The sequence below is a fragment of the Capra hircus genome, chromosome 23 (genome assembly GCF_001704415.2).
Source record: "Capra hircus breed San Clemente chromosome 23, ASM170441v1, whole genome shotgun sequence".
In the NCBI taxonomy this organism is placed as follows: Eukaryota; Metazoa; Chordata; class Mammalia; order Artiodactyla; family Bovidae; genus Capra; species Capra hircus.
In genome coordinates, this window is record NC_030830.1 from 39,673,400 (window position 1) to 39,699,851 (window position 26,452).

The 26,452-nt window shown below is 51.9% G+C and overlaps 1 protein-coding gene across 8 annotated transcripts in view; it reads right to left on the bottom strand.

The window, feature by feature from the left end:
- The window catches only part of ANKS1A (ankyrin repeat and sterile alpha motif domain containing 1A), a 168,629-nt gene that overhangs the window by 22,870 nt on the left and 119,307 nt on the right, over window positions 1–26,452 (bottom strand). For all 8 annotated transcript variants that reach the window (XM_018038709.1, XM_018038707.1, XM_018038704.1 and 5 more), the window contains 2 exons: window positions 4,960–5,026; window positions 30–136 (listed from right to left, as the gene is read on the bottom strand). In XM_018038709.1, coding sequence (XP_017894198.1) covers window positions 30–136; window positions 4,960–5,026 — 174 coding nt within the window. The remainder of the gene's footprint in view (window positions 1–29; window positions 137–4,959; window positions 5,027–26,452) is intronic.

The window sequence follows — 26,452 nt, forward strand, 5'->3', positions numbered from 1 at the left end:
AGCGGCCTCCCCCAGGGCTGGGCACTCACCAGGAAGCGGACATCGTCAAAGCCATTGAGAAGCAGCCTGCTCTCATACTGCTGCAGCCCCACGGCCTCCAGCCACTCCCCGACGCTCTGTTCCAGCGGCCGCGCACCTGACGAGAGAGGAATCGGCAGACGCTTGAAAAGGGAGAAACCATCGAGGCGGTAGCAGCGGCACTCGGAGGAAGACAGATGGCACCGCCACACCATCGTCATTACCACGGAGCAGCCACACTCGGGACCAGAGGCAGGCGAGCGCGGGCCTGCGGCCCCTCCTCCGCGGGTAGCACAAGGGCACCGGGCGGCCGCCGCCCACTCCCACGCCCCCTGGGGTCCAGCTGCCCGGGGGGGCCAGGGGAGCCGAGCCCCCAGCTCTCTGGGTCGGCGCTTGTCCGCCTGCACGCAGGAATTTCACAAAGTCCGTCCCCACGGGCCCCAGAAGGGGCGGGGGAAGAGGGACCAGTCCCACGACCTTGCAGCCCAGGCCAGTCAGGGGCGAGCGCGCCTCTTCATGCAGCGGAGGGACACAGGCACAGCGAGGGCTCCGCGCCTGGCCCCGGGAAGTCAGCGCATGCAGCCCAAGCAGCAGGACCCCGGCCCGCGGAGAAAGGAGACTTTTACTTGTCTTCCCCCAGCAGTCCCGGAACAAGCAAACCATGGCCACCAGGCTTTCGTGCGCAGAGGCTCAGGGCGGCGCGGGCCGGGCGGGCGCATGGGCGAGGGCTGGGGGCCGGGACCCCACTACACTCCGGCCGCCGCCGGGGAGCGGGCCGTCTCCCGGGGCAGGTCGCTGTCCGCCGGGCTGCCTTCCCGGGCGGGGCTGGGCGGCGGGGGTTGGGCGTTCATCTTCCTCTTCCGACGGTGGCTGTTCCCGTGACTAGCCTGCTCGGGTGGAAAGCAGGCGGGCAGATCCAGTTCTCAGCTAAAGAAGACAAAACCCAGCTCAACACAACAGAGAAAGGCAGCGGTCCTCTCATCGGAGTGGCTCGAGCCTATTTCCCGTTCGGCGCTGCTCTCTCTCTGGCCGAGTGATAAAGGCGGCAGCTGTCTTCCCAGCGTCTCCGGGGCTTGCCCCCCTCCTCTGAAGATGAACATGAAAGGGAGGACCTCATTCGCTCTGCTTCTCGGGGAGGACCGCGAGCCTGCCAGCGCAGGGAGGAAAAAAGTTCAGCGCTTCCCGGAAGGCCGTGGACGCTCTGAGCTGGTCACCTTAACCCCATCTACTCCTCCGGTTCTCATGGGCAAGGAGAGATGAAAGAAGGAAAAAGGAGGACCAACTACAAAACGGCACCTCCGGACCAGTCTCGACGCGGTGAAAGCCATTCTGGTGTTCCCAGCACTTTCTGCCCTGTGGGCAGGCCAAGTGGCTTGGTTAAGGTAGGAGACCCTGGTGACCCACTGTCCCAGGCTCCCCTCCTCTGTCCTCTGCAGAACAGATGGTGGTCAGGGCCCTGGCGGCCGGCCTCCCGATGCACACGGTAGCAGCTCTGCGAGATGCTGAGTCTGGGGGCGGCCTGGGCCCCCTGCCCCAGAGAGGGGCTGTCTGCTCTCGGAACCTCAGCAGCGGGCTTCTGTGTGCCTGTGAAATCAAGTGTCTCCCAGCCGCTGATTCATTCCTGCTCGTAATCCCCTGGCCAGGCAGCCGTAGTCCCGCCTGCTGCTGGTGGCTGTGCGCGCGTCCAGAACCGCAGCAGAATGCTTTGTCTAAAGGCTCCGGGGCTCCACGCTGCCTGCTGTCGGCTCCACAGTCCTTGCTCACTCTTGTAACGTCTGGCCCTCCCCCTCCTCCCCTCCCCTCCCCCCGCCCTTCCACGCTCAGGAAAATACATCAGGGATCGGACATCGCCGCAGAAGCTGCTGCTGCTGCTGCCACCAAGGGAGAAGGAGACAGCAGCCACCAGCACGGGAGCAAAAGGACGAGTTCTCCAACAGACCCTCCAGTATCGGCTGCTGGCCAGTGTGCACATGTACGAAAGCCAGAGGCGGCCGAACTTTACCTCCAGCTCCAGGGGCTGCAGACAGCTGATCAGGGAGAACGAGAAGGAACGTCCTACAGTTTTGGCGGACAGTTTCTAGGACAGCCAGACGGGACAGAGGAGTGACACTCTCCTAAGGGCACAGCCTATAGGTGAAGCCACACCACCCCCATCACTTCAGGAATGACTGTGCCTCTCTGCCAAGAAGATAAGCCACGAGGTATCACAAAAACAGGTGATACAATAAGGACAGGACAAACAGAGTTCTCAGGTGAGTGCACCCAACAACTTAGGAAGTGGCTTCTCTCCAGGCTGTGAGAACGCAGCAGAGAAGCGCCAGGCCCACAGCAGGCTGGCCAAAATCAGGGGAGGACACAGCCGGGGGCACCAAGGGCGAGTGGGAACTGGGACCAAACCTCCAGTCCAGCCGCGGAGACCCAAACCCGGGGACCACACGCCACCTCTAAACGTGCTGGGAGACACCTGCCCCCCAGCAGGCTGGCCTGCTGCTCTCCCAGGACACAGGGTCCCCTGGAGCAGCCCACGTTCAACACCTACTCAACCACTGAAACGGCTGACGGCAGCAAAAGAAAGTCAAGCGTTTTCTTTCACTGGCTGGACAGCACAGGCTCTTGGTGAAAGCAGCAAGGCCCGCCCTCCCTGGATTCCTGACAGTGGGACGAGCTGGCAACAGGCCCATCGGGGATACAGGTCACCAGCTCCAGTGCCAGCCACTCAGGGGCCCACAGCCCAAAATAAGAGTGAGATTCAAGCACCACCTTGGGGTCTCAGCTTTCAGGACTGCGAAACCAGTCACAGGGGGCAACACCCTGCTTAGCTAAGGGCTGCCTGCCTGTGAGTCTGCTCCTCCTCCTGGGACGGCGACCCCTGAGCCCAGGTCTCCTCTCCTAGATCCAGAAACCAAGGACGGTTTGAAATCTGACGCTGACCATTCAAAATGAACAAGAAATCTACTTGGGGCTTAGCCGAAGGCTGGTGCTCCCTGAGGTCCTGGGGAAAGTCCCCCCTGACACATTGGACCGAGGTTATGGGCCCCACTCCATCCTTCACAGTCCAGTCACCGCACGGACACCGCAGGCTGGGACTCTGCAGTGCGGGTGGACGCACCCTCTGCTCAAGTGGCCACCTTTGTGTACTCACCCTCAACTTTCCTAAGCTGGGGTCTGGAGGATGCTACTCAGTGCTACTAAAAACACTGTGTGTTGGGACCCAGAAACCTAGGGGGGTAGCTGGACCATCTCTCGCCATTCATGTGGGTTCATGGGGGCTGAGATTTGGAGGGTGGGGCCCACAGGGCAAGGAAAGGGCTCACTGTCACCAAGTCTAAGAAGAAGGACTCTTCCAAAAGAGTGTTTTCCAGAAGGGCTGTCACATCTCCTGATTCACCAAAGCCAAGAGGTAACGGCCTGCTTCTGCAACAACCTCCTGAGCACACACAACTGATGTAAGCTCCTCAGATGCAGAGGGGCCCAGGGAAGCGGACAGCAGCCTCAACTGAACTGACTGCAGCCAACCCATCCCTGCTGCCCCTAGAGAACAGCTTTGAAAATGGCCACAGTGTCTGTCTCGGTCCTAAACATTATCCCCAATAAACACTTGTTCCTGGCAAAGCCTGCAAACCACAATTAAGCTCCCCAGACTGTATGTATTAAAGTGCCACGAAACAGAGCCACAAACTCTTAGCCAGAAGAGCCACGTGTGCAGACTGCCCGCATAATCCATCCCTGGTAAAGATGGACCCAACCCAATCGGGCCTTCTCTGCTAGAGCCCAGGGAAACAGGGCTGCTGAATGGAGGGTGGCTCGAGGAACCCAGTGCATTTCTCAATATGAGGAAGTAATTGTTTCATGGACAAAAACAAGCACTGCTTTACCTCAAGTATTTGTATGTATTACTTATCCTTAACAAATGAAAGGTCAGTACGATTATCGAAATGTCGTAGATAGGAAACTGGGCTCAGAGGAAGTGAGCACCTCTCCCTGGACACACGTGCATCTAGAATCCAGCTTTGAGACAGGGCCGAGGCTCCCCACAAGGCCCGTGGCCTCAGCAGCAGCTTCCTCGCCGAGGTGCACACTTCCCCATCATCCACCGGACTTCCTGCCAGGGCCAGGGGCTCACAGAGCAGTCTTGGAAACAGCCTCCCGACTGCACAAGAAAGCCGCCCTTAAGTGCAGAGGGTGCCTTCCCTGATGATTGGAAGAGGCCAGCTCCTCAGCTGCTGTCGGCCCAGGTGCCCTGGTGGCAAGAGGGCCTTCAGAGGCTTAAGGGGCGGGTGTGAGAGGTGCTCTGAGAGGCACCATAAGAATGTCACCTCACCTGAGCAAGCTGCATAACCATAATTCTACCACCAAGGAAAACAGCTCAGGTAGGGCCTCCCTAGAGCCTTTGTTTCAAAGGCAGGTAGAGCTCACCTGTAGGGCTTTGAAATGAAAAGAATACCCCAAGTAACAGTGCTCTGAAGTGAACATGACGAATAAATGGAAAAATGGAGAAACAGACACGAGGAGACAGCAGCAAATCCAGCCCTCCCAGGCGATCAGGTGAAGAGCCCTCGCCGGGGCAGCCACCGCCATGGGTCAGGAGGGCCCGAGCCATGCTCCCGGGGAGAGGCGGAGCCGCCCGGGAGGGCAGGGCCAACTCAAGGAGCACCCCCAGTGAGCCAGCCAGAGGAAGCCGACGCTCAGGAAAGAAACAGCGGCAGTCGATCCCTTCACAGACAGCCTAAGATGCCTCTGTCCACTCTCCCCTCCGCTACGCAAAAGGAGTCATGGCTCCTAAAATCACAGCTGGGTGGGCGGTGTAGACGCGAGTGTGACGTGGTCTGGGCTGACCTCTCTCACCCCTGAACGTCTGTCCTCTGGGTCAGAGAAATGTCTGAGCCGGAAGGGAGCGAGAGGGCTGCGTCCCGTGGGGGAAATGGCTGCGTGGTACGGTACCTGAGATCCTCTGCTGTTCCTGAGAAAAGTCGATCCCTTCTCCAATAGAGCTCATGATCTTCTCAATCTGAGATGGAAGAGAAAGGAACAAGACAGGCTGTGAGGCTCAAGTCAGCGCTGCCAGCTCACCAGCAGTGCGTGCAGGGGCAGCCCTCCAGGACTTTTCCAGATGATGCCAAGGTCCAGCACCGACCTGCAAGGTTTCAGAGCTCACACTCAGGTCAAGAAAGGCTCTTCTCTGGCCTCTGCCCCCGAGGGTCTGAAGATGTGCTCTGAAGGGAGTGCGTGGGTAACAACTGGGGCTCAGCTGCTGGAAACGCCCAAGAGCCTCCCTTCCGAGGCAATTTATACATCACTTCCCCCACCCTCCAGCCTTTCCAGACCCAGTGGAGACCGTGTGGAGGGTGCGAGAGCAGGCCAGGGCAGGCGCCCTCCACGGCTCCTGCTAGACTCTAAATTCCATGAGGACGGAGGCTGCACCAGCTCTGTTCCGGGCTGAACCCCTCGCACCTGGAGCAGGGCCTGGCAATTCGTAAGCACCTTACAGATAATTGCTACTGTGTGACCACCAGCTCTGAGGTGTGGGGACATTTTCCAGAGCTCAGACCAGCAGAGCCCTGGAATGGGCATGTAACCCTGAACGGAGGAGCTTTTGCTCCCTGGAGGTGGGCAGTCCTGCACACAGCTCTGCACTGGGGGGAGAAGAGGGCAGACACTTGTCCTTCCCCTGGACCACAGCACACACAACTGGTCTCTGAGCAGCCAGATGTCTCCAGCATCACCCCCACCCCCATGTGGACCACCTGTCCCAGCCATCTGGCTTTGGTCACCTGGAGCCAGATCCAAGGCCCCTGCTCCGGGAAACCTGGCCAGGGGCAGGACAAGGCGGGGCAGGAGGAGGAGCTGCCCCCCCACCCCGCCCCTGCCCCCGCCCCCGCCCCAGCGTAGTGGTGATGAGATCATTCACTGCTCTTTTTCTAAAGAAAGGAAAAAAAGACCTTCTGTACCAGGACGTGGATGCTTTTTCCTCTAAGTGCAAGTAAGGAGCCTTAGGTCTGACAGTCAAAAATAACAACTCTCCAGCCAGCCTCCAGCTGGCACACAAAGGGAGAGCATTTGAGCCTGGCTGAACAACACGGGATAAACACCTCCTCTACCCGGCAGCCAGAGCGCAGGAAGGTCTTCTCCTCCACCACAGAAACGCCTGCTGACTCAGGCAGGCACACAGTCCCCTAACTGTAGATGCGCACACGAACTCCAGCCCCCAGCTCTGCAAAAGCAGGGGAAACACCTCTCACCCGGGATGACCGGGGCAGCCCAGAGGCTGGCATGGGAAGCAGGTCTGCCGCGCCCCTCCAAGAGAAGCCCACCCCCCCCCCAAGCCCACCCCAGAGCACCCCTTTCTCTGGCCCTGCCCGTTTCGTTTTGAGTGCATTTGGCTTAAGACCTGGCTCTAGATGCTCAATAAAAAGTTGGCTTGCTCCCCACCCCGCTTCTGTTGTCCACAGCGCTCTGATCTAGTAAAGTTTTAAAACATATTTTTACTTATTTTCGTACAAGTAATAATTTGCATGATTCAAAATTCAAAAGATGCAAAAGGTTATTCAGAGAAAGGCCTCTTTCTGACCCCTGTCTCCGAGCTGCCTATAGTTCCTCTCCCTGGAGGCAACCAGCATAATCAGCTTCTCAAGCATCTCTTAGGTTTATTTGCAAGTAAGCAATTGTGTGACTGAACTCCACACCACCCCCCAACTCTGACAGAGCTGTTCCAAGTGTGCTGCTCTGGATCTCAGATTTTCCACTTAATAACACATTCTGGAATTCTCGTCACAGTTCAAAAAGAACACTTTTTTCGTTTTTTAGACGGACGTGGTATAGTCAGCCAGTGTTCACCAGTCTTCGGAGAGGAGGCACGCATGTGGCGTTCCCAATAGTCTCTCTAAACAGTGCTACAATGAATACAGCTCCACATACACCTTTGAACCCAAGTACGTCTATAAGGTGATTCCTAGTTATTTCCTGAGAGTTCTTCCAGACACAGAATCTGGAGTTAGCAGCAGGGAGCTCACAGGTCATACAATCCCAGCTCCCACACCACTTTAGTCTAATGGGACTAAAGACCTCCCAGGGAGGGGGCCCTGGCTAACTCTCCCAGTCAGTTCGCCCCATTTGCAGAAAGCACCAAGTTATAGAACATTTACCTTTCTACAGATTTAAACTTTTTCCCCTGATGTCACCTGCTCTTCCATAGAAAACGCTTCGGGATATGTGGAGACAGCTCTTGCCTTCCAGATAAACTGCTTTCCAATTCCCAGGCCACAAGGCCCAACCTGGCGTCTGATGACACACCGGTCATTACAGTGCAGAAGCCTGACACCTGAGCAAAGAGCAGGCACTCAACAGAGATCTGCTGAGGTGCCTTCTGTTTCCTTTTCTGCATTTATAGGAGAAAAGTAGGCTGCTAAGGTGAGGAAATGTCCTTACATGGGGTGTTGGGTCCTTATCTCTGGAATGGGCCTACCAGCTGGGGATGCCTGAGGGGGTAAATGTGGGAGAACCACCACAGGAAACACCAGGAGGGATGGAATCCAGAGTGTTCTATCTGCCCTTCTACCCACCAGGCCCGGCTCATGGTGAGAGGGGCAACTGACTGATGAAAAAGCCCAGTGTCCACTTAGTTAATGCCAACAATGAAAAGCTACTTTCCCAAGGCCACACAGTCAGGGTGGGAAAAGCTCAAGTGGAAGGTGACTCCAAGGTGTCTTTTTAAATAAAGTCAAGTCTCCTACATTATATATTTCATGATTATCATATGATTAATCACCTAACACCAAAGCCCCCACTGGCCTGTAGAGTCAGTGTCTCCTGGTTGCCCAGTTCATGACATTCTGCCAAAGGCCCTTTTGAAGTCAGGGAGAGCAGAGCTGGACACCTCTCTGCTCCGCTTCCTCCTACAGGCCTCAGGGGTCGCCCTCAGGACAACTGCAAGTGGCCAGGAAGAGTCCAGCCTCCCCAGCGGCTGGGCGCTTTGGTCTGCAGCAGGTGCACAGGGCACTCTCAGAGCCGTGCCATCCAGCCTAGAAAGTGTGCTTTGTTTTCTGTGAACTGCGGCAGCTGAGGCCAGCTGCGAAGATTCTAGTTTACAGAGGATCTGCGGGTTCTCCCAACAACCTGAAGCCCAGGAGCCCTTCCAGCCTTGGCGAGAGCACAGGGTGAGGCGGGACGTGGCCGTGATGTCCATGCAGGCAGAGACTGGCACAGCCCTGCCCAGGCCCTCAGCCCGGGCTGTGGAGGCTGGAGGAGCTGGACCTCATCACCTCTCCCTGCCACAGCCCTGGGGCCCCAGGACCAGCAAAGGGGGAATGTGGTCATTTCTGGACAGAGGAGCAGCCACAGAAGGCAGATACCGCTCTGATCCTCGCACTTTGGGTAGTTCAACTATTTAGGCTTGAGTTAAGAAACAATCTGATTAGGCTGTTTTCCCAGAAACATTCTGCACCTCGGGGGAATGTCGGGGGAAGAGGCTGGCAGAATAGAACGGAACAGTTCAACATTCTCTGGTTTTTTATTGCTTAGGATCCGTGACATTTTTGGAGAGAGGTGGGAAATGGCCACGCTTTAATAGTGCACTTCATGTCAACTCTATAAAGAGCTTGTATTTGTGTTTAGTAAAGCCTGAAAGTTATCACCATAATGGACTCATCTATTCTATAAAATGCTTGCAAATATTCCATTTTCAGCAAGTATTCAGGCTTTCTTTTTTTCCTCCTACCTGGGCTGTATAAAATATGTTCCCTGTATGGCTGAAAACAACCAAAACCACACACTAGGGACCTGCTGCCAAGGCCCTCTCCCATCTGCTGGTTCAGAACACAGGACCCCGGTGCCCACACGCTGGCAGCAGGAAGAGACACTCTGTATAATATACAGACAGGCTCCCTCTCCCGTCACCATCACCTGGATGCCAGGAGCAACTCAGATCATGCCCGGCTTTTCCGTGGACACTGGGAGTGAGGGGAGGGAGAAGACAGCGCCTGGGGGGAAAAGTACTTCCTGGGCTTTGCTGGGTCTTCTATGCCCCGGAGGTGAGTTGGGTACAGGCAGTCCAAGGAGGACCACAGCCTTGGGACAGCGAGGCTCCCTCCTAGGAGGTGGCACAGGTGAGAAGCAGGGGCGATGGGCATGGGCTCCATGTGCAAAAACGTCGGGAGACCAGGAATCAGTCTGGTCCTAAGATGAGCCTCACCGAGAGCAGGAAGGCAAAGGGATCGCCTTTCTTCTACCTCTTGGGGCAAGCAGGAACATGAGGGGAGGTGTTTCTGGAACCGAATTTGGCTCCTAATGTCAGACACGTCCCCCCAACCCCCACCCCCGTCTATTGCCCAGTGAGCTGTCAGCTCCCGAGGACCTTCTCACGAGTGACAGCTCCTGAGGGCCCTCCTATGAGATGGAAAACACACAGTCCCGCTGGGCCTGTACCACCAGGACTGGGGACGCCGTCTCTCTCTTTAGCTGCCCCGCAGACTGACTCCTTTATTGGCCTGGAGACACCCCACACTTGCACTGTAACTTCCCCACTAGCTGTTTTATGGTGTGTCCCGGGGACATGAGAGGCCCAATGCAGGGGAAGACCCTGGATCCGTGGGGAGGCCACACGGTGCCTTGCCCAGAGCTGGTTTATGAAGGGACCCGGTGACAAACGAGTTACCACTTGTTAAATGCCCAGGCCAGCCTCATCGCCTCACTAACACGGTAAGAGGGGAAAGGCACGTGACGCCTCTGGACCTCAGTCTGGATTCTCTAACTCCCCTCTGCATTTTTATCTTTTCCCCACCTCCCTGGGTCGCTGGCACAGGGACCTCACACCCACAACTACCTGCTGGCCACTTCCCTCAACAATCTTGCCCAGCCTAGCTCAATGCCACCCCATTTCTCAGGTGAGGACGCTGCAGCTCTACCCACAGGTCGACACCCAGTGCCCACCCCATCCCCCACCGATGGCACTACTCTGAGGGGCCGAGGCTGCTCTCTGTGTGAAGAACCAGGGCCAAACCCCCTCCTCAGGCCAGCCGGCGCTGCTCAGACAGTGCCCCCCATTCCCAGGCGCACAGGAGGAGTCCTCGCCTCCCCAGAGGCCCAAGCCCTTGCCACCAAGTGACCGACGATGCCAGACTGGCTGCTCCGCGGTGCGAGGCTCCCTGATGCTGCCGCCACCACCTCCCAGCCCAGAGAGCACGTAAGAATTCATCGCTATCTCTTGTCTTCTGCCCTCAGCAGCAGACAGGGCTCCTCCACCCAGAGCGGAATTTGATTCCCCACATTTGATAAAGGGTCTGAGTTATTTTTTCACCTCTCCCCCCAGACTGAATTGCACCAGGCCTTGAAAAGACAAGGATGGATTGAAGTAAATTATTTGTCTTGATTTTCTAACCCAGTCAACTGTGTTTAGGGGAGGGAGACAGGACTGGAGGGGGAGGGGAGCAGCGCCGGCAGGGGATGAATGCGTATCTGCAGTGGTGGCTGGGTCGGGGGGCTGTCCCTCCCCACGCAGCTCCACAAACAATGAGTCACTTCTCCATGGAGCACAGCTAGTCTCCGGCTCATGGTGGGGGGCTTTGGACCTTTGCCATGTTTATAGTATCCCCATCTGAATCCCTTTTACATTGTCACCTTCCTTCTCAATCTCACTTTTCCCATGAGGCTGAGACCATAGAGCTGTTACGTTTCTGAAGTCCCTGTCCTTTGGTCTGGGACACAGGCTCAGATGAAAGCCTGTGCGTGTCTGCCCCAGGCTACACTTCCATCAAAGTCTCCAACTCCCCTTCCCCTCCTCATTTTTAGCCTTTACACACCTCTTGGGTGGCTGATACCCATCGTGCTCCCCAGAGTATCGTGCACCCCACAACTACCAGCTGGCCCTTTCCTTGACCAACGCCCATGCCCCAGACCGGCCACTTGGGGGAAAGTAAAGGAGACTTGCCAAGTGACCTTCTCATGCCAGGACAGCCTCCTCTGCGAGGACTCTTAACTAAAAGCCCCAAGAAACTGCTGAAAGAAGAAAACAGGTGGGAGACCTAGATTCCAATTAACTTTGTTACTGCTGCCACAGAACTCTGGGTTATGCACCAAGTACGGGCTTTAATAAGTGGGACAAGACTCTAAAAGATTAATGAGGATTATGTATTTGGGTTCCTGTCCAATTTATGCAATCTACTTTCTCTCCAGGAGTAGGCTGGTTTGGGGAAGGAGTGGGGAGGAGGAGGAAGCCGCTCAGAGAGGTGCAGTTCTCACACACTGGGAAATCTGTCTCTTGGTCCTTCTTTGGTTTTTCTTTTACCACCAGCAACCCTCCCTTGTTGGTCCTGCTCTTCCACAGCTTGAACTCCACTGCAGTGCGCTGCACTGTGGGTCTGGCTACGGATTAACGCGGCCATAAGCAAACACCCTAGGCGCCCACTCAGGATTCATTTCCTCAGCACTATGGCCAGGGAGAGAAAGGGGTTCTTCAGTATCCATCGGCTCCTCAGACTCTGCAGGGGAACATTTGCCGTGTAATATCAGAGGAGACGAATGTGGAATTTTGAGCACCAAATTATATACACTGAAGAAGTAAAAAAAAAAAAAAAAAAAAAATTACATATACTTAATACAAATACACTACCAATATCCATCAGACGCCCTGAGACTTCTACAGTCTGCCACTCCTAGTTATCTCTGTGAAACAGAAGTTGGATGAAGTTGATAGAGTTCCCCAAATTCAATTTAAATCACTAGGGAAAATCTTTCAGATAAGCCTTATACAAAAGAACACACACTGCACTGATTCCATTTATATAATGTTCCAGAAAAGGCAGAACGAGCATCCAACATTAGGGAGAGTAGTTGCTGGTGGGGTAGGAAAGGGTAACGACTGACTGGGCAGGGACATGAGGGAACTTCCTGCAGTGATGGTAGTATCCCATATCTTGATAGAATTTGGGTTATGCAAATACATGTACTTATCGAAACTCAGGGAAAGGTGACTCATGGTTTAAGTCTTTCACATGCATTAACCTCCCCTCAAATTGATAAACAAATACCAAACTCTAGATAATGACATACATGTTAAAATGCTTAGTGATGACATGTACTGATGTCTGCAAGTTATTTTGAAATGCATCACAATATAACATCAATTTTTCAGTGGACTGAAGGCTTAACAGATATGACATAAAGCAAGAACAGCAAAATCTAATTGCAATCTAGGCTGTAGGTGGTGAATATACAGGCATTCACTCACTGTTCAAAAGTCTCTTTCAAGTTTTTTTTATGTTAGAAGTTTTCCAGAATAAAATACTGGGATAAAGATCTCTTTCAGAATCAAATCTTTTAGAGAATAATAAATGGTAAGACCAACGCTGTTCTGAGTTTCTTCATTTGTAATGAGCTCCGCTCAACATGCTAATGAGCAGAAACATGCCCAACAGGCAAAGGAAACAAAGAGAAAGGACTGTGGGAACTCCGACTGACTTCACCATTATTCCGAGTCACAAAGCTTCAGGGCTAAGGGCTGTCAGCCCTGCTCCTCTGCAGTGTGGCGTTCTCTCTTCTGGAACTCGGCTAACCCCCGACTTGCCGGACTGAAAACTCAATTATCAGCGTTCCCAGGGATGAACAGGCCCTGGGAAATTGGTTCTTATTAATCAGACTCAAAAGACACTGATCCCTCCTTCGGTGGGCTGCTTTAGCACGATAAGCAGCACATTAGGATACTTGGCTAGTATCCTCCACTGCCCAAAATCCATCAAATGGGATCAAAGCCATCCTCAGAATACTGCATGGGCAAGAAGCGTGGACCATGCCAAGGGCTTGTTCAGTGACCCCCTTCCTACTTCAGGAGGTCATCCTGAAAATCAGGACAAGTGCTCACAGCAAGCAAGGCACCCTTCTTGGAAAGCACTTAGATCAGCGCTGTTAACACTCCAGCTTTCCAGGGTGGACAGGTTCCTGCAGGGGGCTGCCGTGCCCTCGGCGTTACCAGCTGGGGCGGGGGTGTGGGCAGGGGGACAGCGAGCCATCCCATTTAGTGCTTCTACATTTTAACGTGTGCATGTTTCTGGCTGCGCTGGGCCTCTGGCGCTGCTCACGGGCGTTCTCCAGTTGCAGTAAGTGGGGGCTGCTCTCTAGTTGCGGTGCACAGGCTTTTCACCGCGGTGGCTCCTCTCGTTTCGGCGCACCAGCTTTAGGCGTGTGGGCTTCAGTAGCTGTAGCGCACAGGCTTAGTTGCCCTGTGGCATGTGGAATCTTCCTGGACCAGGACAGGGATTGAACCAGGGTCCCCTGTCTTGTAAGGCACAGTCTTCACCACTGGCCCACCAGGGAAGTCCCCTCCCATTTTAATGATGAGGAAACCAAACATCAGAAAAGTTTAGTAACTTTTAGCTTAAAGAACATGATCACAGAGCTAGAAATATGTGGCCAGTGCCTGATTATCTTTCTAATTCAACTTATTTAGGGCCTAACGTCTACTCTAGGAAAACTCAAGAGAACAATTTTAAATACATGGGACTGAGGACACTGGAACAAGAAACCTGAGGTCAAAATGCACTTAAGGGACTTCCTGGTGGTCCAGTGGTTAAGATTCTGTGCCCCTGCTGCAAATGGCGTGGGTTCAATCCCTGGTCAGGGAACTAGGATCCCCTATGCTGCCCAGTGAAGCCCTCCAAAAATCCACTTATTCAGTTGTGGAATCTTGGGTAAGTCATTTAACATTTTTTCAATTTCTCTTTCTATAACATGTGAACAAAAAAACTCGTCATTCAGGCAATCACCATTACAGGCAAATTACTTGACTTCTCATCCTTACCCTGTGGCTCAGCTGGCAAAGAATCCGCCTGGATTCTCCCGTAAGGCGGGAGACCTGGGTCCAAGCTCTGTGTTGGAAAGATCCCCTGGAGAAGGGAACGGCTACCCACTCCAGTATTCTGGCCTGGAGAATTCCGTGGACTGTTCAGTCCATGGGGTTGCAAAGAGTCAGACAGGACTGGGCGACTTTCACTTTCACTTTCTTTCACTTTCTCATTCTTAAGCCTCAGTTTCCACAAAGGCAAAATGGCGACCTCAACATGAGCCTGCTGTCAAGATCTGAGACAGCACATGAGGAGCGAAGTGTTTGGTTCCCAAACAGAGCTGCAGGGTGGAGTTAATTTACTGTGACACGAGTTTGAGCAACCTCTGCACTGCCTAAAAGACGTGGGCTTCCCTGGATGACATCACCCTGGGAGGAAAGACAAGGTCCTCTCAGCTGCAAGCACAGATGGCGAGACCTGATCCTTCTCCAGAGGCAGTGTCAGTCTACCCCGGTTCCGGGGAGACTCGGGGCCTGCCATGTCCCTGGGCCCCGGCAGGAGGTACTAAAGTGCCTTCTTAAATTAAGTCCTTGGAAAAATAGGGTTGAGCCTAAGAGCCGTTTAGTTTTCATTCTGTAACCCACTTGAGCAGATGTCAGCCTCCCTCATGCAGAGAAACATCTGCAGTCCTTGTGAAACCACAGAGGCTGGTGGAGAGTTCACGCAAGCCCTTCCTCACCCGCTTCAGCTTACAGAGCTTAGATGGTGTTTGCCCATGTGAGTCACAGTCATCTGGTTCCAGAGGAAACAGAATTCCACCTAAAAACAAGTTAATCAAAACCCAGATTTCTTTGTTTAAAAAAAAAAAAAAAAAAAAAGACTGACCAGCCATAAAGGGGTTCTTCCTTCTGGCAGAAACTGTTTGAAACATGCTGCGTGAACAATAGCTCACATCCTGGACGCTCAGCTGGAGGCTGCTTCTCCATTCAGGACAAAATGTTTCATGTGAGGGAGGTGACGCCTTTCTAGCAGGCAAGAGACGGAGGACCAGGGACAATACTCAGCAGAGGAGAGCGAGGAGAGGGAGGAGAGGGAGGAGGGCTAGAGGCACCAAGCCCTCACCTCAGAGAACTCGGGGGGAAACAGGGGGACGCGGGGAAACCACGTGGTCACCGGTGATGAGGTGACACCTACCCTGCAAGTCTGTTAATGGTTTTGCTTAACTATGGTTTTTCTAGTAGTCACGTATGGACATGAGAGCTGGATCATAAAGAAGGCTGAGCGCTGAAGAACTTTCAAACTGTGGTGCTGGACAAGACTCCTGAGAGTCCCTTGGACTGCAAGGAGATCAAACCAGTCAATTCTAAAGGAAATCAACGTTGAACACAAACTGGAAGGACTGATACTGAAGCTGAAGCTCCAATACTGTGGCCACCTGACGCGAAGAGCCGACTCACTGGATAAGACCCTGATGCTGGGAAAGATTGAGTGCAGGAGGAGAAAGGGGCAACTGAGGATGAGAAGGTTAGATAACATCACCGACAAAATGGACATGGATTTGAGCAAACTCTGGGAGATAGTGGAGGACAGAGGAGCCTGGTTTGCTGCAGTCCGTGGGGTCGCCAAGACTCAGACACGACTTAGCGACTGAACACACACACAACTGAGCAACAAATTAGCGACTCGTTAATCGACCAATGCTGCCCACACCCACAGGGGCAGGAGCCTCTCAAGCACATCCGGAGTCTTCTGCTTCCACTGGCTGAGGGTTCTGCTCACTAAGAACCAGTTGGGATCATTTCCAAAAATGTTTAAAATAGTTATATGTGTGGATAGAAATAGGCAATTAAACGCTATAGAAATGAAACAAGTGCAAAAAGCTGTTTCAGTGATGACCAGGTAGATGTCTCCAAGAGACTAATTTTAAAAAATGTGTTCTTGAATTGTGTTGTTGGAGAAATAAACTGTAAAAATTTCTAAAAGAATTCTATACTCAGAGGGCTTCACAAGTGGCTAAATGCTTGCCTCTCGAGAAACTCTGTCTAAAAGTCTGAATCAATCCTCTATTGTAGATGTGATACATGTAATAAAGAGGACAGAGAATTCCAAATTAGCAGGCCCACCCAGAGAGAAAAAGCCCCAGCTTCACAAAGACTAGCCTACATATCTATGCGCTGGGGTTAAATTACGACGTTTGTATTCTTTTTAAGATGACTTCCTCCTTTAGCAGAGTTCTGTCATTAACCCAACAACCCTCGTCCTGACTGGCCACACAGACAGCCTCCCGGGTGGAGTTGGCAGCACTGTCTGATAAGACTCTAGCCTCTGCTATATCAATACCCTGAGCTCTGCAGGTAGGAACTCTCAGACCACTGTCATTATCAAGTAAGCCCAGACTCCCACACAGAGCCCTTCTCTGGCTGCTTCCTCCAAAAGGCGTCTCTGCAGAGGGCTAGGAAACAGTTCCAGGTGACTGGAGCATACTTCAGCCCTTCCTTTTTCCACACTGAGGTTCCTGTTTGAGCAGCGCCTTACCCACCACCATGGTCCAGGGCCAAGCAGCCTGGGCTGTATGACTGCTTCTGGTTACAGAGCAAAGTCCTGGGTTCTTACGTACTACCAACTCAGAGGCCACCTCACACAAGTCAAACCTCCAGCTTCTACTCATGGCATCAGGCACGTGATGAATGGGAACAGCCCTAGGCCACCCGGATCTCCACCTGGGAGCACAGGGACAGCCGGGCACTTTAACTGAGATGGGTCCCCTTATGTCCGCCTGCTCCCCTTCCCCTCCCCCGGCAGACCATGGGACACCAGGGTCCTCTAAGTCTCAGAGATGTGTTCTAAACTTCAAGGGCATCCAAGGTCATCCTGAGCAAACAACCTGAGCTAGGAACTAGTCTGTGCCCTGCCCCAACCCCAATCGGCTGTGCAAAAAAAATCAGGAAAATATCATCCTTATATCTCCTAAATATAATCAGGGAAGATAACACACATGGAAATCCTCCGTGGGAGTGGCAGGCAAACAGAGGATAGCTCTCGTGCGGGTGGGAAGCCGCGCTTGGCGGTGCAGACAACAGTGAGCCCGAGGCGCCCAGCCCTGGCTGGGCTGGCATGGGCCTGCCTCTCAGCCCACCGTCCTCACAAGCCCGCGCCCTGCTCAGGATCCCCACTGTGGGGCCGCCCCTGCATCTTCACCCTACTACTCCCTTCAGGTCCGGCTCGAGTCGCCCGGGCTCTTCCACGCCGTGTGGTCTAATAGAGCAAAGTATTCTGAAACAGAGCAAGGCTTTATCCTTGGTCTGTGACTTTGGCAAAACACATGAACCTACCTGAACCTTGTCTGTAAATGGAGAAACACCTGCTTCGAGGTATGAGACGGGGATTAGATGCGATACCTGACGGAGGGTGCCCGGCACACAGCGGACATCTAATAGCTTCGGTGCTCTGCCAGCACCCTTTGGGGACTGAATGCATCCGAGGTTTCTGTCTTCAGATCCTCGAGGCACAGGTAGCCTGGCCATCCTAACACAAACGTGTCCATGTAAATATGGTCCAAGGAGGTTCCTGGTCCTTTGACATGAGCCTACCACACCTCTTCCGCTTCTCTCGTATTTCCCATGGGTGCTCCTAGCAAGTACTGAGCACTGGCCTGGCTGAGTCAATACCCCGTGGAAAACACACAAGGACTTTTAACCCGAACAGGTTCTTAGGAATTTGCTCAGGACATACATTTTTCTTCCATCTGAGACTTTTCCTGAAGAGGAAATAGGAGGGGGAAAGTGATGGCTTTCCCCGCAGCCATGCGGCATCTTGCCTCCTAGTCCCTCCACTGCATCCTCACTGCATCCCTGCGGGTTCCTGCCGACATCCTCTCGCATCTCAGCCCCGTGCCGACCTCACCCACAAGGAAATGTGACCGATCCTCTTAAAAAAAACCACACACAAAAACTGAAATACTTCTTAAATTCCAGACAGTATACTTTATAACACTGTAATTTCAACACTAATAATAAATGACCCATTCACAATCTCCCCACCTGGTTCAGGAAACAGAATACAGCCAATACAACACCGCCCTTCCCGGGTCCCAGCCACCCTTCCCTGCCCCAGAGGCCACTGGCCTCCTGCAGTAAATGCGGTCATTCTGCTTTTCCTTACTGTTAGCCGTCCATGTCTGTGCTCCTAAGGAACATGGGTTCCTGTCGCTCTTTCCTGACCACGTGGACAGGAGCACAACTTGATATCCCCAAAGGAACACTTCAGGTTCTGGGACCAGAGCTCAGGCACAGGGTTGTCTCTGGCTGGTGAGGAAATGGGGGGCCATGGAAAGGCCCAGCATCTGAAGACACATCAACACGCCCCCGCTTCTCATCAGGCTGGCAGGGTGAGGCCATGTACCTTCTGGGACTGAGAAAACCCACTCCCTACATGGGCAGCAGCATGAAACGACTGTGGATTAAATGCCATGTTCAAGTACACAGTCACACCAGCCAACCAGAAAGAACACAGCCTTTCTCAAGCAGTCTCAGTGGGGACCGCCCGCCCTGGGAAAGCCCTGGGGACCTGTACTCTTGGGCCTGTTGGCAAGGGAGTCTGGTGTGTTGCGATGACAGAGTACTGGACTTTCTCAGGAAGAACATGAAAGGCTGCACTCAGGAGAGGAAAGGCAGAAGAAACAGTCACGCTGCCTTCTCCACCCTGTGAGGCGCTGGGGGACCCCTGGGGCCCCCACCCTGCAGAGCCCATTTCTCGCCTTGGCTCGCACCAAGATTCCAGAGCGAACACAACCCACCAGTCCCAACTGTTCCGCAAGTATTTATCAAGGCCAAGACTGTTCCCCAGGGGCTGGGGTGTGCGTCTAGGAGGGAGGGCCTTTGGAAAAGGAGTGGGAGCTACAGCCTCAGGACACCACCACGAGGGAGAGGTTGTCAGAGGAGCCAAAGAAAGACCGAGTGTAGTCCTGCTAGTGTGAGACCCAGGGCAGCCATTGCTTAAAAACATTTCTCTACCATCTCTACTGCTGGCTCTTTCTGCCAGTCTGTTTCCCATTCTCGCCTTGTTTGATAAGCAATAACAGTTTAAAAGGGGGCTGCGTGCTTATTTCAGAGGCAGCAAAACTGGGAGACAACTTCCAACTTTGTCCCTTCGCAGAGTTCTGGAATAAGAGGAAAGAGGGAGGAGACAGCGGGGAAGCATTCCGAGCAGGTGTGCAGGCTCCAGGGGTCCTCGGGGAGGAGAAGGGAAGGCTCCCCGACGCCCCCAAGGGTCCCGGATCCGAGGTCAGGGGTCCCAAGCTGGGCTTCCCAGCTCCACTGTTAGCAAGCTACAGAACCGTGTCTAAGACTCTGCCTCCTACAGAATCCCATGCGTGAGTGACAGAGGACTCAGAAAGACAGTGCAAGTTCAGACTGAAGGAGCTCAGTGCTCACGGCAACCGAGATCAACAAGATTTGGTTTTCTCAAGTATCTTTGAGCTCAGGCCGTGTGTGTGTGTGTGTGTACATGTGTGTGCGGTTGTACACACACACATCAGAATCTCAAACATGCTCTTACACTGTTAAAAATAAACAGGATAGCTTCAGTCAAAACTGTGAAGTACGAAACCTCTAACTTCCCTTTTTTCTTTTTATACTTTGCTTCCAGAAGTGAGAATAAGTTAGTACAGCTGGTTTAAGGATTAACAAACTCAGCCCTTGGGCCCTCACCACTGTGTCGATGGCAATGGAGGCCAGGAAGGCTGGACCAAGTGAGGCGGGAAGCCACAGACTTGGCCAGCGGGGGCCTTACAGAGGATCCAGATGAGCCCATTTTGCAGGTAAGGAAACTGAGGCTCAGAGTCATCCACTGACTTCACCAAAGCCGTGAGAGAGGCCACACAAGGCTGATCCTGGCTTTCTGCCTCTGTTGAGACGCCCCACTGACCTGGCAGCTGAGCAGGCAGCAGAATACGGAGTAGCCCTTGGTGAATACACTTTAGCCTCGAGAGGGCTAAGTCCTGAAAGAAAAAGACCCGATGCAAAAATAAGCTTCTCTACATCCTGGGACACTTGCCTCTTTTTAGAAAATGGCATCTGTGCAGAGCACCGTGTTGTCTTGCTTCAACAAGGAGACACAGGGCAGTGGTCCTTAAACTCAGCAAACGTGTGGGCCATTTTCCCCTAAACTGGGACAATGGGAATATTACAAGGTTGCCTTTTCATCATGACACATAAAGACTTTAAAAATGAGCAGGATGGAAGTATGAAGGAGGTCTTTGTGATGACAGAACAATTCTGCATCTTGACTATGGTGATGCCTATACGAACCTACACTCAAAAAAACTGCATAGAATCACAATCCCCCACCACAAACCAGTGAAACGAGAACAGGGTCTGTGGATTATATCAACTTCCTGACTCTGATATTGTGCAAGAATTATGTAATGCATTATACTACTGGCAGAAACTGGGTGACGAGTCCCAAATAAAGGACCTCTCTGTACTATTTCTGCAACTCTCTGTGAATCTATAATTATTTCAAAACAAAAAATATGAGTAAAGGAAAAAAATCTTAACATGAAAATTTCCTTGTTTTATAAAAGGACACGTAAAGTACAAAGGATGAACATATTTAAAATTAAAGCAGTTGGCAAAAAATCTGCCATCAGCACCACCATGACACTCCTCACTGTCCCCAAACTCCTTTTATCATGGACCAGTCAAAACTGTTCTGAGGACTATCTTTCCTCCATCCTCAGCAGCCTAGCGAGCACACTCACTGTGCCGACAGACCCACTGGAAGGGAGGCCTGGCGCTCCCAGCCCGCTCGGCTTCAGACAGTCCTCTGCAGCCGTGAGAGGCCGGAACACAGAAGTGGGACAGGATGGGGTGTGGTTTGAGGCTGAGGGGGCAGGGGGGGTTTCTGGCAACAAACTGAAGCTTCTCTTCTGCCTTCTACTCTTCTGACCAGCACCCAGAACCTTCTGCCTTCCCTCTTCTCCTCCACCAGAGCAGAGAGACTCACTGTCTGCCATTTACAACCCCGAGATTTCATCATTTGCGCCTCCTGCCCCTCACAGGCTCACACTCTGAGACCCAGGTCCGTTCTCACAGCACACGCTCCTGTCCTCCTGCCGCCACCCTTGGCAGCTGCTCTCAGAGCCCTGAGGACTTGCCTGCCACATTCCTGGCAGCCCCAGACCCCAGGATCGGGTGTGTCCCAGCACCACGGTGGGGGTACCCACAGACTTCCAGGCTGGGGGAGGGGTGTAGCCAAGAGAGCTCGGGAAACCTTAGCCCTGGGCCACTGACAGGGTAGCATCAGCATTTATCACGCCCAACAAGCCTGGTTTCCAACTACAAACACCTGCAGCTCTCTGCGGGCTCTTTCCAGTTGCCAGGGCCCTTGGGCCTGGACCCTGGCTGGACTGGAAGTGGGCTGGAAGTCCAGAGAGCAGCACGCACTCAGACTGAGGGGCTCCTTCCCTCCCGGGTTCCCTGGTGGGTCTGAGCCCAGGCCCAGGCAACAAGCCCCTTAGTAGTTCCCTTTCTTTCTCACACTCTTGCTCCCCAAGGAGTGCTTCCTAGGATCCCCTCCCAGATAAACCGTTTGCGTCTAGATACTGCTTTGGGGGAAATCTACCTAAGATAGATGATCACGAGGAAGACCAACAGTGGAGAGATGAGAGCCGAATTCCCGCCATGAATGAGCGTATCTCTGCGGGTGTCTGAAGGATGTGACTGGCGTAAGGAGGGAAATTGCCAACAGCGTGGCCACCATCAGATATGAGAAAGCTAATAAGGGGGGAAAAAAAGATAAAAACTTGATTTGCCTCGGTAATACTCATTACAGCCATTTCTATAAACCGCTTTTCATTTACCTAATTACCACTAGCACAATAATTATCACGGATATATTAAATGTGCCCGATAAAACTGGCATTAAATTTTACTTGCTTTCTAGTGTTATGCATCCCTACATTTAGTTCTTATATGTTCATAACTGCGTGCTCCGTTCACTGTCTGTTCACAACTGGAGGAAACACGCCCGAGACTTACCTCCTAAAACAGAGGCTGTCAGACTTCGGCGTGCTTGGATTGCCGGGAGAGCAGAGCCTGTTACAACCTTGGTTGCCGGGCTTCCCACAGAGCGGCTAATTCACCAGGTCTGGGGAGGAGCTAAGAATTTGCATTCTAGCAAGTTCCCAGGTGAAGCTGCTGCTGCTGCTCTATAATCATACTTTGAGACTCACTGCCTTAAAGTGCAATAAGGGAAACAGCAAACTGTAAGGTCAAACTTTTCAGCTGGCATCTGCAACATGAAAGACTGGTAGTCTCTTCCAAGAAAACAAATGGAATCTTCTAACAATCTAGATCAGACACTCAACCAAAATCAGATTTGGTATGCTGGTACCATTACCAAAAAGGGTAAAATTAACTCTGTTGCTCAAACAAGTCCCAGGAGATCTGGGTTTGCTCCTTTGTTCAACCAGTGGGAGTGCCCCTTCTGTGCCAAAGATGTTGCTAAGCAACAGAGGCTTGGGTACTGTCAAAGGTCTCGTGAGACACTGGGTAGGTCGCATTCTCTACAGGCCGAAGTCTACTAACCTGTAAAGGAGATAACTCATATTTACGGAACCTTCCGTAAATATGACATTTTACGATGAATCAAAGTAGTATTATGGCTCAGAGCAAAAATATCCTGCCTGGCTGTGTGGGCAGCGTGATGAGAAATGTGGATAAGATCCTAGCTGTTCCAACAGGGTGACTGTGAAAGAGCAGGTGACGCTCTGGCAGCAGTCCTGGCCCTGCTCAGTCCAATCTGAGTCAACGAAGACCCCCAGTTAAAGGTGCTGCCAAGGTAGGTCAGTGCTGTGCCCAATACCAATCAAAGAATGTAAACGTACCCGGCATGAAATGCATGTTCATAACTGGCACTCCCCTGATATATTATGACATTTAATCACTCCAACTGCTCAAGAGAAAGCTGGAGCCACTCGCTAGAATTAAGGATGCTACGCTAACCTCCTCAACTGGGATTTTAAATGAGCCTCGTGCTAACAGCTTTCCTGCTCTGAATGCAAAGCAGGACACCAAGCAGAGAGGCGGGGCGGCCACCTGTGAAGGGCAGCCGCTGGTGACACCGCTCTGTGCCTCTGAGAGGCCTGGCTTCCAAATCATCTCCTGATGTGTCCCAGGCGAGGGACTGACCTTCCAGATTTCACAGGGAACCTGTAGGAAACATTCTTGTTTTATGCTCCTTTACAGATAGAAAAACTCATACCCAGAGATGACCACAATTTGCTAGAAACCACCAAGGAACCAACCGTGGAACTGAGGAGAGGAGTGAGGCTGTCCGATTTCTGCCCAAGGCAGGCTGGCAACATCCAATCAGCACGAGGCGAGGGACGAGGGAGAAAGGAACTCAGTTAAAACAAACACCAGCCCTAAGCCCCATAGGACAAGGTGGCGTCAAGGTGACAGAGGTGGAAAAAGAATCTGGCCACGGCAGGATCAAGGCTGGGCACCATGGGCTGGGGCACACTTACCCCCACCAAGCCAACCCAGGAAAACACACAGTTCTTTTATAGACAAACAACTACCGTTTTCTTGGTCTCACATGAGGTGTAAACCAGAGCATATTTAGAAAGCTGTTTTTGTTGAACACATAAAACTTAAGTAAAAACACTAATGTGCATCATTAAGACCAGCCCCTAGTCCCTACTTTCTGTCAGACCACTCCCCTGAAACTCTCCTCACACAAAATCCAGAAGCCAGACTCCCTTCAGAAAAGCTCCCTAAGACAAGGAGCGAGGTCCTTTAGCTGTGTGCCCTGCACTCAGAGCTGGCACCGAGTAAGTACCTGCTGGTACGGTGGATGGTGTCAGCCTGCCTGGACAGCCACTGACAGTGCGGCTGAGAGCAGGCTCCAGGGAGGCCAGCTAGCACCTCTGCACCCGCTACCCGCGAGACGGTTCCTGAGCCAATGTCTGCCACCGACTCACAGGACAAAGAGCCCCACGGGCGTACAATCACTGTGTGAACTGGGCTGCTTCCTTGATCTGTTCTAGTACACCACCTTTAAGTGCCTGTATCTTTGTTTCATCTCGTTACGCTGGGATTTCGGGGCAAGGCTGTGCTCAGCCTATTCAGTCCTGCAGATTTCACAGGTGTCAATCATATTCTTAGCTCCAGCTTCATTTCTTTGGACAGGGAACCCTCACCCTTGGAGAGCTGACTGCCTCTAACCAAGGTGGCTTTGGATTTATGATGCTGTATTTCCTTTTGTAGCTCAAAATTGAGAAAATATAGACATAATTACCACATTACATAGAACTGAGCAAACAATGCAATGATACTAGCCTGAATAATGCTAAGCATACGAAGGCTTGGAGATGTATTTCAATTAATACCAGTAGGAAGCATTTGTCTAAACTAAATCAAGGAAAGGGCACAGTGGCAAACTTGGTAGAGGTACACAAATGCTCCCCAAAGCAGCTCTTGAGTGGTACGATTACAGAAGATATTCAGGGACTCTCAAATGAAATTCACTCTTCCCATTGTTGGAAATGTTATGGGGCAGGTGCACCTCATTTTCCACAAGCCAGGCTGAGATCCAGCAAATGCTGCTCTGTGGAATGGCTTGGGTGTGACCACCAGTGATGATGTCACATAAAGTTCTCAGTGACACAGGATGGAGCTCTTGTCCAGGAATGGGGCCCGAAGAGGCTGCAACATCCAGCCTGCTCGGGTCCATCCGGGCAGCTGAAACCCTTCTGAGACATGCATGCCTGCATCTCTACATGAGGACCAACAGACGAGTTCTTCACTGAGATCAGCCTCTGGTGCCATCCTCAAGGGTCCAGGAGATTTGACATTGAAATCTCTGTCGGCAGTGAAACAAACGCATCCATCACTGGGCTCTGGCCTTAGAAACTGGCAGTTCTCAAATGGCTGCCCAGGATGAAAACAGGCCAAACCTAATTGAACCTTCAGAAGAAATTCAGCCTAGGGAAACAGCATTACCTGAGCTGCAGCATGGCCAGACCTCTGTGTTAACCCAACAGGGGAAACTCATCAAGGACCTTCATTCTGGATCAGCGGCAATATTGTTGATTTTTTTTAATGGGCTTTGGAAAATTCCCTTTTCTGACAAATCAATTCTACCTGCACCACAGATGTCAGCGATGCTAACGCTTCCACTCTATCAAGTAAGTACCTGTGAAGCCTTTAAACACATGGATGCAGCTGAGGATTTCTCTGGTTCTGCATTCACTCCACTGCAAGCTCTTCTGGACACCTACAGGGATGGATGGAGCTACCTGGGCAGGAGCTGATATTTTCACTGAAATGGACCTGAAACATACCATACTTGGTTTGGTTCTTTTCTCCTCTCGATCTAATTGCAAAGATTAGGGGCCAAGAACTGGCCAAACCTATTTCTAGTCTTTACTTCAATATATGATGTGCTAAGTCGATTCAGTCATGTCCGACTCTGCAACCCTATAGACTATAACCTTTCAGGTTCCTCTGTCCGTGGGATTCTCCAGGCAAGAATACTGGAGTGGGCTGCCATTAAAGCAGAAAGAGTTATAACGCCTACTGTGACATTTGCAAGGGGGGATTTTTATTTTCAAATCCTTTATGACTGTTAACTATTTTATGTATGGGGGAAGGGGCAAGCAGTAAACGGAGTTAGCTTAAAACCGATATCAGCATTTAAATGTAAAATTTAATGCTCCCTCTCCAAATTAGAATGTTTTCATAAAGCATTTTTGGCTTAAAAAAAATGGAGGGAGGGGAGTTAATCTATCAAATTAAGTGAGAAATCCATAAAACACTGGCAATAAACCTCTTCTGAAATCCATAAACTTCTATGCTCCCATCTATGAAGCAAATTATTCTGCATATTCTCTAGAATCCCTTGTTGTGATATAAAAGAGCTATTACTTATTACTAGAGAATGAGTAAGAAAATAAAATTCAAGATTGAAGGGTGAAAAAAAAAAAGATTGAAGGGTGAGCTGGAGAAGGACTTAATTATTCTATCTCCCTCGGGAACAAAAAGAAAGCTCTCTCTGCTCAAGCCTGGAAAGGTCCTCAGCCATCCAAACCTTGAGTCCTTAGACTCAGGACCTCTGACATCTTTCCAAGGTCCTTAACCACTGACACATTTCTAAGTGTCCCTTTTGTAAAATGAACTGTGATTACTATCCTTGAAATGTCTCTAATCTGGTTAGGGAAACAGGCAATACACAAAAAGACAAGATCAGCAATGACCAGTGTGGCAAATTAGTGCCTGAGGAAAGAGTGTCCAGTGAGAGGCCTCTGCACTCCCGGGCTGCGAGGGGGCAGGTTCTGGGACCAACAGAGGCTTGCCCTCCTCTCCTTGACTGGGGTCCTGTCCTCACTGATCTAAACTGAGCCCCATTCCCCACCTTCCACCTCTCACAGTACTTTCAAGAGCACTTATCTTTGTTTGTACTTGTTTAATATAATCTCTTCCTTTTGACTGTAATCTCTCAAAGCTGGGTCTATCTATTTTGTTTACTATTTCACTTCTCTACTATGCCCAGAGCCTAGAACAATGAGCACACAGCAGGCTCTCAATAACTGTGAATGAATGAGCAAGCTTTTGGCATTTCAACAAGAAGAAACGGAGAACGGCATTCCAACAGGGACAAAG